Below are 17,690 nucleotides of genomic sequence, written 5' to 3' on the forward strand. Positions count from 1 at the left end.
TATGCACTGTCGTGTACAAATGGCAGTACGATATACAAAGCCTTGATTTTAGAGTTTTACCCGTATTACCAAATAAAGAATGTGGGCCCCAATTGGTGTGGGCCTGGGGTTAGCTCGAAGCGGGCCAGGGTGGGTGTGGGTTCGCGTTGCATGCAATGAATCGATTCAATTGCCTTTCTGCCTCCAAATTCTCTCTCTCTCTCCTTTTTCTTTGCTTTTTCCCACTCGCGCTATTTAAACTCTTTCCTCATCCCCCCCCCCCTCTCTCTCTCTCCTTTGTCGCGATTCCGACGAGGGAATCTGACGACGCGTCCGGAAGCTCTCCGGGAGGTGTTGAAATTCGCCGGTAAACCCTACTCCTTCGCCGGTTTCTTCCCCTCTTCCTGAAGTTTTCTGATCGGAGTTTGGTGTTCGCTCTCTGCGCCGTTTCAGTTCTAGGGTTTCTCTTTTCGCCTCTTCCATCCCGAGTGTTTTCTTTTCCCCTCCTCCATATTCGTTCCTACTTGCTGTTTTCGTAGTTTAAAATTGAGGTTCAGTTCTGCTATCTCTTGTAGTGGTAGTAGTAGTGGTGCTAGTGGCGGTCTTTGTTCTTTGAGCAACTAAGTCCTCCCGCCCTTCGCGCATCCCAAGATTGGAGCAATCGTCAGTGGAGAGGTGAGGAATTGTCGAATGCTGCTTTCTTTTTCTCGAAATTTTAAACAAAATTTCGGTTGGTTTGTTTGTTTTGGCGATGAATGAGATTCTTATGGTTGATGATATTTTCTAGTTAGGAACATGTTTTCAGAGTGTTAATTTAGTTGGGGTTTCTTCGGGGGAGAAGGTTGTGTATTTTGGTTGCTTAGTTTGGGTATAGGGTTCCTGTTGTTGAATGCTTACTGAATGACCAATCTGCCCCTTGAGCCTAATCTCCTTGGTGCTCAAAAACATAAACTTTGAGTCTTAAAGAATTCATGGAGGCTAGCAGATTTTGGTTTCAAGGATGGATGTTCCCTGGGAAAGAGAAAAAGAAAGTGGTGGGAGCTTTGAGCATATGTGCGTCGTTTAGGGAAAATCGTGAACGTTTGAGGATCTAAGATTAAACGAACATATTTTGGATTTTCTTTGCCTTGGTGGTGATTTGGGACTGAAGCTTTTGAATATGTAAGATACTAGCATGCATGGAATCTCATTTAGTTTCGTTCTTATTGGTTTGATTTAGGAGGGAGTAACGATATCGATTACAGAATGAGGTTAAACGGGGTGGAGGATTCTAAGCAGAATGAACCGGTTCAGTCGGTCTCAGCTGATGTGAATTTTGCCACCAACCGATTCCCAAATTACAGAATTGAGGCGAATGATCGGATCGTGGACCCAAAAGAAAGCCCGGATATACCATCCATGAAAATGATTGTTGCTCGGGAGACTGCCCAGCTGCTGGAGCAGCAGAAAAGGTTGTCAGTGAAGGATCTAGCGAGCAAATTCGAGAAGGGCCTAGCTGCGGCTGCCAAGTTGTCTTCTGAGGTTTGCTTGTTCTCCTTCTTGTAGAATACTCAGTAATGTTTTAGTTGTTACTTTGCAAAATAGACGTTCGTTGATTTTCTTGAAGCCTACTGTTCATCTTAAAACTGAAAATTTGATCTTTAAAACCAAAAGAAACAAAAACTATTTTAACTTTATTGGCATGATTCTTTTTATGCATGATGCAGAACCTCATACTTGCATATTTTTACGTTGCATCTCCACATCCAAACGTACATGTCAGGCTATGCATCTATGAGTAGGGTTCTGGAATGGAAATAATAATAATTTGCTTTCATCTACAATCAGGCAAACACAAAATAGAGGTTAGTTTCGATTTAGTTTCCAGTGGGATTAAGTATGAAGTAACTGGAATTTGTGAGGTGTGTGTGTGTGTGTGTGTGTGTGTGTGTGTGTGTGTGTGTGACCTCTCATTTTGTGGAAAATCCTCTTTTCTCCTGTTTTAAATGCCAATATGTTCCATGTTTTTATGTCAAAAACTTCAAAGGTTTTACATAGTCATAAACATGAAGTCCACCCACTGCATCTTGTATTCAGGGGTATTGGGGGAAGGGCAGACTGTAGACAGTCCTAATCTTCTGCATTTTACTTTAGTGGCTGCTCTTTGGACTTGACCCCACGTTTCCATAATTACGGGTGAGCACTTTACAGTTGCACCTGGTGATGATCCTCATTTGTAAACCTGGAACATTTTTATTCAAATTACATGCATGCCTGTATATATCAAATTTATCAATACGATGCATATATTTTCAGCCTATGCAGGTCAAAATTTGATCTGATGTCAGAATTGAGTTGCTTGATCAAATTTGGTTTTACAACACCAGAGTTGGTTTTTGTGGTTTTTGTGGGTATTTTCAGGTCGTCCATGCTTGAAAACTTGTTATTGGACTTTTTCCCAGGCAAAGTTTCATGAGGCAGCTTCACTGGATAGACAGGTCCTTCTGAAGAAGTTGCGAGATGTTTTAGAATCACTAAGAGGTCGTGTGGCAGGCTGTAACAAGGAAGATGTGGAGGAGGCCATTTCTATGGTTGGTTGATTATCGTTTTTCTGTGCTGTTGTTTTATATCTGTATTTATCGAGTCTAAATGCTAAGACACCTTCAATAAATTTTGTAGACATAATTTGATCATGGGTGACAAGGTTTTTACCTATAGAAAGTGTAATTCTGTAGAACCACAAATGCAAACTCAATGATTACATGTCACAGCACTGTACCTAATAGATCAAATTTATTTTGTCCGGCTTTTGAAACTTTTGAAAGGAGGTTCAGGAGCAGTGTGGAGATTCTGCACTGATGCGGTAGCATCTTATGGAAGATAAGATGACCATGATTTTAACTAATGAAAGGATTTTGGAGGCTTATGTGAGATCATTTTTTAGTAAAACCTTGGTTGAGGATTTCATATTTTGAACTTTCTGTTGTTTTCGATTGGGGTTGTATTTTTCACTTTGACAGTTTCTATTCTTTTGATTATCCACCTCAGAATTCAAATCAGGCATTGACTCCTTTTTTTGTGAAGCTGTCTGTTGGTAGTAGTCTCTGCTCAAATGGAAATTCATCATTTAGGTTTTGTCTTGAAGCTTTTTGAGATAAGAGCGCTAGTCCAGTGATGGATATGCTCTTGGATAACATCCTGATTATGCATGTCAACAGGTTGGGTTTGGTTCGGACCCAGGTGGAACCAGATTTTCGGGTATCGTATCAGGTCCGGACCCCGGTCTAATCGGGTCTATTAGAAGAGAAACCATACTGGGACCCGATAAGAACTACATGAACCAGACCCAAACCATACCCGGTAAATTAATATTTGTTATCATTTTTACATTGAAAATTTGCAGGTCTTAATCTGGACTCAGGTCGGGCCCGTGTCTGGTATAACATTTCACAAACTATACCTGGGTCCATGTATTAATCGGACCTTCGGGTTCGGACCCGGGTCTTAATCGGGTCTTCTTATTTGTCACCATACCCGGTCCCTATAGGGTTTGGTCCGGGTAAACTCGACCCGTGGACATACTCCTGATGGGCCTCATGATTCTGTTAGGAAACAAGAAGAAATACAATAATGAAGCCACTAAGGGCTTACAAGGCTAAAGAACGATGTGCAAAATCACAAGTCCACCAAGGGACAATACAAAAGCCAATTAGCGGTAAATACGAAACCACAAAAAGTGCATACAATAGCCACTAAGGGCATTCACAAGAGAGCACAACACATAAAAATAAGTCTTTATTCACAAGTGAATGCTTAAGAAAAGCATAATACAAGAGGGGACTTAAACCCCTTTTTATAGACCACATCAGACCCAAAAGAGTCGTTGGGATTAGGGGTGTCAACGGATTGGGTTTGGTTCGGACCCAGGTGGAACCAGACTTGGACCAGATTTTTGGGTATGGTATCGGGTCCGGACTCGGGTCTACTATAAGAGAATCCATACCCGAAACCGATAAGAACTACATGAACCAGACTCATACCTTGTAAGAAAATATTTTTTATCATTTTTACATTGAAAAATTTTGGGTCTTAATCGGAACTCCGGTTAGGCCCGGGTTTGGTATGAAATTTCACAAACTATACCTGGGTCCATGTATTAATCGGACCTTCGAGTCCGGACCCGGGTCTTCTTATTTGTCACCATACCCGGACCCTATAGGGTTTGGTCTGGGTTGGGTCCGGGTAAACCGGACCCGTTGACACCCCTAGTTGGGATGCTCCCAATTGCTATAAATGTAGCCGTTGGGGAGGTCCCAACGACTATATTGGTCTTTGACCATTATGCCTTCACATAATAAAGAAAAGACAAAGAATAAAAGTAGAAGGAGAAAAAATATAAACAAAGACAAATCTGCCTCTAATGGGCAGTACCTATTACATATGTGTAAAAAGACAGAAATCCTCTACATAGGCAAAATCTATTACAATAAAAAAAGTCATATATATTATATATATATATATAGGTTAATATACATATGTATATGGATATATATACCAATACATCTTAACAAATTCCGACTGCCTGAGATAGAAAACAGAACATGAGATGAGCAGTATGATATTTAATAAATTTATCATATTATGTAGGTAGACTTGAAATGTGACTCCTCTAAATAGCTACATGAGGTGGTATTTATTCGGATGCCATGCCTATGGTTGTATATTACTGATGGTAAAGATAAACTCAAGATACTGTCTCCATTGATGTTTCTTTTGTTACTGTTATTAACTTTCTCAAATTGTGGCATATCATACCTGATAGATGCGCCACAGTGATGCCATTTGTTTATTAGAATCTTTTGGATGACCACTTGAATCTCTGTTCTCTCATGTTTTTGGTTGCATTTCATACTACATAGTCAAGCACTAGTGTGATAATAACATACTTTTTGTAGTGCTTACAACAAAAATTAGAGCTGTATGCAAATGCCCATTATTCACTGTAAATGATAATGCTCATGAATTTGTTGTATCAATATGGTTCTAATTTGATACTCATTGTTAATCCCTTTTCTGATTCTTTTTTGACTTTTTTATATATTACATCTTTCTTGTGCTAAGATATAGTCCGTTCATGTAGGTGGAGGCATTAGCTGTTCAGTTGACTCAGAGAGAAGGAGAATTACTCCAGGAAAAATCAGAAGTAAAAATGCTTGCTAGTTTTCTTAAGCAGGTGATGCAGAAATTGGAAGGCCACCTTCCCTGTACCCTCTTTTCTGTGTGTGACCAGACTTTGACATATATAAAATTAGGAACACAGTGTGTGTTCACTCTATTATGAAGGAAAAAAATGTTGCATCAATAATATATGAAAAACTCTAGATGTGAAGGTGCTTCAGAACATCAATTTAATTCTCTTATAAAATGGAAAGGATAAGCCTATCAGTATGTCGATCATCACTATATTGTAAAGGCTGGTCTTTTAGTTGTAGACTATGAAAGTTTTATGATTTAAAGAAAGTGATGCAATCTTGTATTGTACCACTTTTGAAGTAGTGTGTATGACTCCCTTACAATTTAACTTCTTGTTTTTAGATAACAATTCTCTTTTCTTCTATTGAATAAACTGAACAAGTGCTGCAATTTACCTTGCATGAATAGGGTTTGGTCTAGATTTTTGTTCTAGGACTGCTGTTGAAAGGAGAATTTTTGCCCTATGCTGCTCAGATGCTCCACTTTTACTCCAATACCTATGCCCCTTTTGTACAACTGTTAATGGAAAACTTATAGCCATGTCATATGTTTTACAGACATATCCATATGGTATAGTTTTGCTTGGGGATTTCTAGACAGAGTTTAGCTTCTTAAACTATGGTTTATGTGGGATCAAACATCAATTTGTGAGTTAACTCCTTTAGTAAGGAAACAGGAGGAAAAATCTCAGTGCCCAGAAATAGTCTAGAGCATATTCTAGTGGGATTCGATAAAGTTTTGACAGTATAGCCTGAAAGCTCAAATAACTTGTACTACTTTTGGACAAACATATTAAATTTTGCTGTGTGTTTTGTTAGAAGGATTACAAGTTTGCATTTTCTTGTTGCGGAAGTTGTTTTATCGATTTTGCCTTCTCAATTGCTCAGGCTTCAGACGATGCAAAGAAGATGGTTGAAGAGGCAAGAGCAGTTGCTCAAGCTGAAATAGAAGGTGCTAGAGAAGCAGTGCGTAGAGTTGAACAAGCCTTTCTGGAACAGGAAAAGATGTTAAAAGCTTCTGAGAAGCAAGTTAGTCCTCTTTAACCCATCTGTTGCGAGTGTTTTCTGCAATACATTTTTACCTTCTCCTAGTCATTTATAGTAGCTGTTAGGGATGGCAGTGGACCGGGGTGGGGGACAAGGTCTCCACCCCCGCCCTGTTTCAAAATCCGAACCTCCATCCCCGCCGGGAATGGATTTTAACCTCAACCCCCGCTTCCATCCCCGTTTCATGTCCTCCATCCCTGGTCCAAATGGGGGTGAGGCGGGGCGGAGCCTCGTTTCCCCTTGGTCTATAGTCATCCCTTGAAGGATTGGGGGCGGGGCGGGGATTGAGAATTTGAGACGGGGACGGGATGGGGCGGGGTGGGGGAAAGCGTAAGTCCATCCCCGCTTCCATCCCTGCATAGGGATAGATTTTAACCTTCATCCCCGCCCCCATCCCCGTTTCATGCCCTTCATCCCCGGTCCAAATGGGGCGAGGCGGGGCGGGGCCTCGCTGTCCCCCCGGTCCACTGACATCCCTAGTAGCTGTTGATTAGTTAAGGTTGATATTCTGAACACAATTCTTGTAAAAAAGGTTTTTATTATAATCTATTTTTTGTTGGTAGGTGTAATCATGACTTTTGCTTCTGGCTTCCTTTCTGGTTTCATTGTTGTTGATAACCCACATTCGTGTTTATAATATTGAAATGTTTACAAATTTATGGATAGTGCTGACATGTCCAACTGTTTCTCAGTGATACATGTTTTCATTTATTCAAAATTTAAAAGCCTTCTATTGTTTGTCGTATTATTTTACTGTTGGCGTTATGATTACAGTCTTACCTCCCTTTCATGTTCTTGATGGGGCCTTACTATCAAAATTGTCTTATTTCCATTGTGAGGGTTTATGGGGTTTGAATCTGTCACAACATTTGCGTGTTTCAAACATTAATGCACATTCTTGTGGGACTTAAACTTGATCTCTGTCTTGAATTCTGATGGCACATTCAATGAAACTGGTTGCTTATGTTGTTTATGGTGCAATATTCCCCCTTGAATTTGATTGGCAATGTAATCGTGATTGTAACTGGATGTCCTTTATTAGCTCATAGTGAGGCTCGTGAGAGTGTGAATACGGATCTTGATGAGACTCCATAGTGCTGGTGTTTTGTAGGCTTTGAGCTTCCCCACTGGTGGTTTGTTATTCCTGATGTATCCATTGAAGATCTTTAAGGTGTATGACGCAGTTAACTCTCCCACCTTATCTGAATATTAGACATGTAAGTTGGTATTAGGGTCCAAGTGGATGTTAGGCATCTCAATTTCTCTTGATTTTTTCTTATATGAAAATTTGTCATCTCTGCAACCTCTAGTGGGTATAAAAATGCAAAGTCAGACTGAGGATGAGTGGGAATAGATGGGCATAGTGTGAAGTAAAGGTTTGTATGTATGGTATTCAAATGGTTATGTTGTTCAGGGCGACAGTATGATTAACTTTGTGGATTTCTAAATGCTACGCAGGATCATGCTGCTACTGACCAAAAATAACAAAAAATTCATAGTGCTCTTTTTTTTGCTCAAAGTTATGGAATTGAATTGTGTGGGTAGTTATTTGATACTCTCTTTGCATTGATATTGACTGAAAATGCTATGGGTTAAATTTCAGATTTCACGTGGATTTTATCAGTGTTAAATGCCTATGCTTTTAAGTTAATGCCTGAAAGAAGATGGAACCCACAACCGAATCATCACAAATAATCTCTTAAAGAACCATAAAGGTTCATACACAAAGCATTCACTCAAGAACCACTAAGGTTCATCCACAAAGTACCCAAAAGAGAATGCACAAATAAAAAGTAAAGAATGAATTTCATTCAAGTGGGATTAAACCCACACCAACAGTGATCTATTACAAAGGGGAGAGTCTCCTATTTATAACTAAAGAAATGAGAAGGGAGAGGGAGTCGTTGGGCTCCCAACGGCTCTATTTAGAGCTATTGGGAGTCCAACGTCTCTCTACTTTATGGCTTTTGGTAAAAAAACATAAAGTTTACATATATCCAAAAAATTTGAAATTTAAAGTTAACTACTCTAATCTTAATGTAACTAAACTATGTATCTAAACTGAAAAGAAAAGATTAAAGATTACATATGATGGAATGAGATTATCTATGAGATTACATTTTTTAACATTCCCCTCAAACTTATGGTTGAACAACCGAAAGTTTGTCCAAAAGAAAGTGAAATCGAGGAGCAACGAGAGGTTTGGTAAAGAAATCCGCTAGTTGATATTCTAAGAAGACATATAGGAGATCAATAGTGCCTTGTAGGAATTCCTCTCGCACGTAGTGACAGTTCATCTCGATATACTTGGTCCGTTCGTGGAATGTACGATTGCTGGCAATGTAAATAGAACTTTTATTGTCACAACATAGACATGATGCTCCTGTACTCCCAATAGATATATCTTTAAGCAGTCGCCTCAACCAGACTACTTTCATAGTGGTTGTAGTCATGACTCTGTACTCTGCTTCAGTTGACGAAAGAGAAACCTTTTGTTGCTTCTTGCACCTTTAAAAAATCAATGATTCTCTTAAAAACACCCAAAGTCCAGTAGTTGAGTGTCGTTCATTGGGATCACCTCCCCAATCTGTATCAATATAAGCAATTAATTCTAATGAGGAAGAAGCAAACAAAAAAAGTCCTCTAAAAATAAAAGTTTTAATATATCTAATAATGCGTAACACAACTCTCATATGGACAGTGGTAGGAGCATGCTGAAATTGACTTGATGTGTGGACAACATGTGTAATGTTAGGTCTGGTGATGGAAAGATAAGACAATGCCCCAACAAGTTGTCTGTAAGATATTGGGTTCTCAAGTGGTTCTTTATTGTCAATCTTTATTTTGATATTTACAACTTCAGGAGTGTCAACATGTTTTTCATCTGTGATTCCCGACTTGTCGACAATATCAAGAGCAAATTTAGATTGAGTTAGTAAATATCCTCTAGGAGAATAAGCCACTTCAATACCAAGATTTTTTTTAAAAAACCCTAAATTACTCATTTCAAAGTTGTTTTTGAGAAATTTTTTGATATTGTCAACTCTCTGTTTATCATTTCCTGTGATGATCATGTCGTCCACATAAAGAATAATAATAATAATACCTGTATTAGATTTCTTAATAAACAAAGCTGTGTCAGTAAGACAAAATTGAAAGCCAAAATCAAACATAACTTGACTGAACTTATCATACCAAGCCTTTGGGACCTGCTTAAGACCATACAAGGCCTTATGTAAACGAAGGGCTTTTCTTTAAAGAATCTTAATGCCAAGTGGTGGTTCTATATATACTTCTTCAACTAAGTTTTCATTGAGAAATGCATTCTTGACATTCATCTGAAAAATTTGCTATTTCTTTATAGAGGCAAGAGCTATTAAGGTTCTTACGGTGGTCATTCTAGCGATTGGTGCAAAAGTCGCTTCGTAGTCTTTTGCATATGCTTGAGAATAACCTTTGACAACTAGTCGGGCTTTAAATCTTTCAAGAGTGCCATCATTCTTGGTTTTAACTTTGTATACCCATCGTCTTCCTATGGGCTTCTTTCTGAGTGAAATATCTTGAATAATACACATATTTGCCTTTTCTAAGGCATTTAACTCTGATGTCATGGCTTCGACCCATTTAGGATGTTTTTTTGCTGTATCATAATTAGACGGTTCTATGTAGGAATGTAACAAGACAATATATGCTTGATACTTTGGTGAAAAAGACTCATAGAATACAATTTTTTCGGGCACTTTTGACACCATAGATGATCTTTTTGTTTCTATTTGATCATGGGCTATAATATATTTTTCTAGAGCACATGGTTGCTCTAGATTACCTCATCTGAAGTATTGAATGCAGTCTGGATGAGATGATTTAGTGCTTATTATATCATTTTGATCTTCTTGATCAACTTCTCCTTCATTAGTCTCTGGAACTAAGTCCAATAAGGAGTATTCATCAATTTCTCTTGAATCTTTAACTTCAAAAAAACTTTCGTTTTCTAAAAATGATACATTTTGTGACACATATAACTTTCTAGTTATGATATTAAGGCATCTATAACCTTTTTGATTGTTAGCATAATCAAGAAACTCACATGGAATGGCACGAGGGGAAAGTTTGTCATTTTTGTTAGATAAAACAAAACATTTGCAACCAAATACCCTTAACCTTGAATAATCTGGAATTTGTTTGAAAAGTTTTTCAACGAGTGATATATTGTTTAACAAGGATGATGGCATTCTGTTAATGAGATATACTGTAGTTAGAGTAGCTTCGACAAAATTTTTTTTGGTACATGATGAGTAATGAGTAGAGTTCTTGTTGTTTCTATAATATGCCTATGTTTTCTTTCTGCTAAACCATTATGCTGTAGAGTATATAAACATGATCTTTGATGTGTAATACCATATAAACTCAAATAATCGTTAAATTCTTTTGATAAATACTCTCCCCCTGAATCATTGTGAAAAATAGAGATGTCATTCTTAAATTGGTTTTTGACAAGGTTATAAAATATTTAAAAATAAAAAATACTTCAGATTTATGTTTGAGAAAATAAATCCAAGTATGCCTTGTAAGGTCATCTACGAAAATGACATAGTACGAAAAATCTCCTTCAGATATGACAGTTGCAGGACCCCATACATCTGAATGTACTAACTCAAGAGGTCGAGAAGAGACAAAATTTCTTTCTTGAAAGGGTAATTTCTTTATTTTTTCAAGAATACATTTTTCACATTTAAATGTCTCAGGATTACAAAAGTTTTTCATATTTGGAAAAAAATGAATTTTGGATATGCTAGGATGACCAAGTCTCCTGTGCTATAGATCCAAGTCATTTTTTCTGAACATTACAACATAACATATTCTTGAGAATTTTCAAAAAGTTCATATAGTATAGGCCTCCTCTATGGCCTTCCCCAATCAGCTTCCCTGACTGGTGATCCTGTACTCGACAATCACGAGAGGAGAATGAAACGTTATATCCATGGTCAGTTAATTGAAAAACAAACAAGAGATTGAGATTTAATTTTAGAATATACCTAATTTGTGGAATATAAAAACCTTTTAATTTTTGAGAAACATTTTCAAAATCTCCTATTGCTTTGATTTCTAGTGATGTCCCATCAACAGTAAAAACATTAGACCCATTTGAATTATGACATTCAGATAACATATTAATGTTTGGGGTCATATGAAATGAAGCACCTGAGTCAAGAAGCCATAAAGATTTACCTGGATCGGAGGTGCTAACTGAAGAGACTGTATATGAAGATGCTCTCTTGAGTAGATGTTGAAGTGTTTCGATCAATTATGCGAGACACATACTTCCAATTGAAGATTCACTTGATTCTTGTGGTGGTCCAACGGAGGTAACCTTTTTCTCATAAGGTCTTTTTAATTTTGGACAGTGAGTTTTCACATGTCCAGGTTCACAACAATAATAACATATGATTTTTCTTTTCTCAAAATCATTGCCTTGTTTTTTATCATTTCCCCTTCCATAGTTAGGGGGTTTGTAGGTTCTAACATAGTTTCGTGGTTTTGAGACGGCTAGAACTGAGTCATCATCACACTTGGTGATTCTATTCTTAAATCTATTTTCTTCCATATTTAATTTCTCTACTGTGTCCTCTATTGAAGGCACCTTTTCACGATGGAGAAGAATAGACTTAGTGGATTCAAATTCCAATCTTAATCCACTAATAAAATGAAAAAAATGCTTTGCATTGAATTGATTTTAGTGGAGTTCAATATCTTGTGGACAATGCCACTTTGGTTTAAGAAGAGCTAACTCTTTTCACAATTTCGACAAGCCATTGTAGTACTCCTTAATGCTCTTGTCTTCTTGAACCATATTTCTTACTTTGATTTGTAGATTGCACACATGTGCAATATCTTTAAGAGAATGCATTCTCTTAAGGTAATCCCACACATCATTTGCATGCTCAAATTTTGCAAGACTTGAGCATTTCTTTATGTCAACGCTTGTAATGAGCCAATACATGATCTTGGCATGTCCCATTCTCCACTCCTTTCATTTCTTTCGTAAGTGGAGATGACCTTAATCCTTTCTACTTTCGTGAGAGGTTCTTCTTTATCCTTTGTAAGGATTAGTGTAGGTTTCATATCGGTCCCATCCACTAATCCCCATAATCCCTTTTCCCATATAAGATGCTTCATGATTGAAGCCCATGTGATATAGTTGGAATCGTTGAGTTTGATGGCCTTAATGGTGACATTATCATTGTCATCCATTTTACAATTTTGAGAAAGAGGGAAAAAGCAAAAAAGAAGATAAAGAAGATAAAGAAGAGAATACTCTACCACAAACGTTGAGTACAAGTATTCCTTCAAGCTTTCAAGCATTCACACGATCACAACTTCAAGGAACACCACTTCCTTTCAAAAACTCGAGTAGCACTATTCCCAATGCACCGAAAGAATTGAAATGAGCTTGATCGCTTCAACCAACGGCTTTAATACCATGAAAGAAGATGGAACACACAACCGAATTGTCATAAATAATCTCTTAAAGAACCATAAAGGTTTATACACAAAGCATTCACTCAAGAACCGCTAAAGTTCATCCACAAAGTACCCAAAAGAGAATGCACAAATAAAAAGTAAAGAATGAATTTCATTCAAGTGGGATTAAACCCACACCAACAGTGATCTATTACAAAGGGGATAGTCCCCTATTTATAACTAAAGAAATGAGAAGGGAGAGGGTGTTGTTGGGCTCCCAACGGCTCTATTTAGAGCTGTTGGGAGTCCAACGTCTCTCTACTTTATGGCTTTTGACTCTTGGTCAAAAAGCATAAAGTTTACATATGTCCAAAAAAAAACTGAAATTTAAAGTTAACTACTCTAATCCTAATGTAACTAAACTGAAAAGAAAAGATTAAAGATTACATATGATAAAATATTTACATATGAGATTATCTATGAGATTACATTTTTTAACAATGCTATTGCCTTACTGTTTCATGCTTACAATTGCAGGACTTGGAAGAGTTGATGAAAGAAGTACAAGAGGCTAGAAGAATTAAAATGTTGCATCAGCCAAGTAAGGTATGGTGATGTTGTTGTTGATTTGTCTTGTATTATTAAGGCTTGATATAAACCCTATCAAAAGGTTTATTTTGATGCATATCTTTGGTATAACGTATGTGGCTTCACAGTACTTGATGAGTGTAGCTACTCCCAGCCCTGACAGTAAAAATGATCTCTATGGTTTTTTTTTCCAATGTTTTTTCTTTGAAATGAATTTTCAGTGTTTCTTTCTTGTTAGTAATTTTAGATTCTATAAGCCTTGGGAGTTTTGTAGTTTGTAGATGTCTTGACTTCTGTACACTTTCACGAAATTGCCACTGCATCTGCCCATGCTATATGCTGTGGTAAAATTATATTAGTGAAGGTTTTCCCTATTAAGCTTAAGTTATAATTGTGGCCTGTTCCCTATTAAGCTTAAGTTATAATTGTGGCCTGTTTTGTCTTGGAGTTTTTAGTAGTTCTGTTTGAGTCCATTTATTCTGACGCTTATGTTTGAGTTTTTGTTTTTCCATTGTTTTGTTTTAAATTTGAATTCTTGGTTAAGGAAGTGTTGGACTCTTGGAGAATCTGGAGATTTTGGCCGTTGGCTACCTTTGTTACGAGTCTTAGCTTTAATGCTTTGTTGGAGGCAAACAAATTAAAGAACATTTTCAGTGAGGTCAAGTTCTAATATTCACACATCATGAGAAACCCACTCTCTTGGCCCCTTGTTTGATAATTGCTAGTAGTCATGGGCTTATTCTTTGGTACAAGCCATGTGAACATCTCAAGCAGTGGTTCCCTGAGGCTAAATAAGCTTTTCACACATTAGGGTTATAGAGCTGGACAGCCAATGATATCATCTTGTGATGCAACAGCGATTGATTCTCCTTTCCAGCATAGTTCTCTCATTATTGAGCAGCTCAAATGAATGTCCTTCACGGAGTCTCAAAAGTTCCATTTAATCATGGAGTTGCATACCCATCAAAGCTTGGGTCATCTCTTGTGGAAACAGAGGCAAAATAGATGACAATTATTTCTTTATTGCAAGCTAAATACCAAGTGGTCCTTCAATAGTCTTGGCCAATTGAATTTTGCATCTCCGTGTCGTTGACAATCTTTGCATCTAGCCCTTTCTTCTTTACAACCCAATGATTTGGCTGAACGTTTGGAAGCTCCAAAGGTTGAACCCTTCCTTTCATTAGTCATTGCATCTATATTCATGCCAGTCCAAAGATCTCATATTTGCTTCAATGATTTTTTCCTGCCACTGCTTATCTTAAATATTTAGTTGTACCTATCATCTAGTGACCAAAACAATACTAAGTACAATTCCATCAGCACCAATTTCCAGGCATCTACATTTTGTGTGAAAGATATGACTTTGTAAAAAGAAAACTTTAAGTTTGAAGTTTGGATTTATGGACTGAAATGATGCATGCACAACACTGGTGAAGAAGAAAAAACAGAGGTTCCTGGTAATATAGTTTTATGGTAGACTGTTCTTATTTGAGGAGATAAGACTGCTAACTGATATTTACTCCTTGAACAATTAGGTTATGGACATGGAGCATGAGCTTCAGGCCTTGCGGGTTCAACTAGCAGAAAAGTCCATGCATTCCCTACAACTTCGTAAAGAGGTTTGGCTTCCCTTTTCTTTTATTCTCTTTTTCTTCGCATTAATTCATTGTTTTATTCATGTCTTAAATTCTTTGATTCTAATATGTAATCTGCTTATTGTTGTTTCTCCATTTGATGTATGATGCATAGCTTTTTGAAGACCATTTATGCACTATATGCTTGTCAGAGTGTATGTTGATAAAAATTTGAAGTTGAGAAAGATCAACTTACCCGGATTACGCAAAATCCTTTTTGAGAGATGTGGGGACGCTGTGTGCAAGTCTCGACCGGCCTTTGCCGGAAGGAAAGGTAAAGCCTAAACATGTTTCTCGATTTTTGGAGTTAAGACCGTACCGTCAGAGATTTGGGTATGCAAACAAATATAAAAAATGTGTATAAGCACCCATCAAAAAATTGAAATAAACGAAGTAAGAATATGAAAAATGCCCTTTTCGGACTCGGGGGTCCATTTAGTTCTTTTTAGGCTCCTTTTGGTCCGTCAACACCTCTACGTAGGTACGAGAGCTCTTTAACAGCTTCAGGACAGAGTGCAGGTAGGGTTGGAGTAAGCTTGTTCCAACACTTAGGTACCCGATTTTCTGATAACCAGACTTTAGGGGAATGGTCTTATTTATAGGTTTTTTGGACAAGATATTGACTACTGGATTCTCCGATCTAGATCCAACCCAAATGGGTTCAGGCCTATCTCCAAATGGGGATAAGGCCTATCCAGAACAGTCTCCCGTTTCTAAGAAATGCGTAAGAGAAGGTGAAACGGTTATTGATAAGATAAGGATAAGCCAAATGGATTATCCGCACATTTGGCGTAGCAAACGACAAAAGGATTTTGCTGTCCGAAGACTGGACGGCAAAGCTTTTTGCCGTCTCCAAAACTGGACGAGTTGGACAAGACTGGACAACAGAGACATTTTGCCATCCCCAATATCGTCCGGCAATACTTACCGGACAACAATCTTGCTTGATGACATTCTTATTGGACGACAATCCCTAAAATTTGGGGATTTTGTTATATTTTTGGGTATTTTTGACATTTTTGTGGTATTTTTCTAGAATTCTAAGGGTTATTTATACCTAACTTTTTTTGGGATTTTTTCCTAAACTAGGGTAAGAAATGACTCGTTTGTGGGATTTCTGCCTTAAGACCTGAAAAAGCACTTATAGCAATGCTATTATTTGGGCATTTTGAAAAAATTGGGTGTCTACAATATGTTTTTGTTCTTTTTTTGTATTTTTGCCATTTCTGTGTAATGACACTGCTCTGATCATTCACAAGATTTGATCTACTCTGTATATAGGTTACTACACTTATTGTTAGTTAATAAGTGTTTTTCTTTGTGGCTAATATCGTTTCTTTTTCTTCCCCTTTCATGCATCCGAGTTTTGAGTTATATTTCTATTATTAAGTGTGCATTAGGTCTAATCATAACAAGTGTTTAGACCATAGTTATCGGAAGCTTCTTGCTACACGGGGAAACCTGCTTCCCTGGAAGCTTGCTTTGGAAGTCGGAAACTCCTCGAAAGGAGGGGAAGCTTTTTGAAACCCACTTCCGAAACATGGGAAACTCGATTCCCTTTAGTGGGAAGCTTGTTTCCTCTTCGTTTCCCAAATCGATTCCCTTTGACTTCCTTAATGTTTCCCTCTCGCTTCTTGTCACTTCCTACTTGCGTTCCCCTCACTTATATTTTTCATATTAAAAAATTATAATTTTGTATAACAAGCTTGCCTGTTGGTTTTATATTTGTGTTCATGTCATTTATTATTTACTTCCATCCACGCTTCATATTGCTTTCTATGTGTTTCCTTTTCATTTTTATGCACTTGCATAATTGCTTCATAGCTATATCTTGCTTCTTGCTTCATACTACATTTTTAACATTCGCTTCTCCGCTTCCGCTTCACGCATCACTTCTCGTATCCATTTTGTTTCCTGGTAACTATGGTTTAGACTTTAAAACTATCATTCTTTCCAGGAAAGCTATTAATGGTTGAAGATCTTCACCTGCATTATTGCAGGTATAAGCGAATGCAAAACCTTATGTGATAAGCTTGCAAATAAGACATATGAAATGATTTTTATTGTACTGTAGTGTCAAATTTTGGGATAAGTTACTGGTTTTCTATGTCACAGAGACTCTTCAACTAGGTGCCGCACCCGCACCCGATGCGGTCAACCTGACCCTGGGTGCAGTCAACGCACCCAGAGTCATTTTTGTCCAACTTTTGGACTATATATATATATATATATATATATATATATATATATATATATATATATATATATATATATATATATATATATATATATATATATATATATATTTGCCGCAACCCCGCACCTGCACCCATGTGACATAGCTGGTTTTCTATAAACGATTAAAGCAATTGTTGGTGCATCTGGTCCTGTGGTTTGCTGAGGTCTTTACACTGGATGATTTTTTCCCCCCAAAGAAGTGAAGCTGGGATGTAGTGCTTTGCCAAAGAGAACTTTAGGCTTAATAGGAATTAAGCCATCAATATGTTCATAAGTAGTTGTTGATAGTATATAATAAAGTTAGAAGTGTCTATGGTTGTAACTAAATAATAAAGGTTCATCCTACATGAGGTGGATGGCATGCTCAAGCGAAGATAATGAAAATAGAAAGAAAATAAATGTATGGTCCTCTATCTACTGTGTTATGGATATTTTGTCCTTGGGTTTCTTTGGCAACAAAGATTTTTATGGCCTAGATTTTTGTGCTGTGTGTGCATCCATGCGTGTGCTT

The 17,690-nt window shown here is 37.4% G+C and overlaps 1 protein-coding gene across 3 annotated transcripts in view; it reads left to right on the forward strand.

Moving 5' to 3' along the window:
- The first annotated feature begins 272 nt into the window (after positions 1-272).
- LOC149814172 (stomatal closure-related actin-binding protein 1-like) overlaps positions 273-17,690 on the forward strand; it is a 36,141-nt gene continuing 18,723 nt past the window's right edge. The window contains exons 1-7 of one of the 3 annotated variants that reach the window (XM_089990220.1): positions 273-654; positions 1,199-1,500; positions 2,421-2,549; positions 5,099-5,191; positions 6,099-6,239; positions 13,257-13,325; positions 14,843-14,926. In XM_089990220.1, coding sequence (XP_089846346.1) covers positions 1,225-1,500; positions 2,421-2,549; positions 5,099-5,191; positions 6,099-6,239; positions 13,257-13,325; positions 14,843-14,926 — 792 coding nt within the window. In that variant the 5' untranslated portion in view covers positions 273-654; positions 1,199-1,224. The remainder of the gene's footprint in view (positions 655-1,198; positions 1,501-2,420; positions 2,550-5,098; positions 5,192-6,098; positions 6,240-13,256; positions 13,326-14,842; positions 14,927-17,690) is intronic. The other 2 variants (XM_089990221.1, XM_089990222.1) reach the window with 2 other exon arrangements.

Source organism: Nuphar pumila, chromosome 15 (assembly GCF_984573655.1).
Source record: "Nuphar pumila chromosome 15, dmNupPumi1.hap1.1, whole genome shotgun sequence".
NCBI classification, from domain to species: domain Eukaryota; kingdom Viridiplantae; phylum Streptophyta; class Magnoliopsida; order Nymphaeales; family Nymphaeaceae; genus Nuphar; species Nuphar pumila.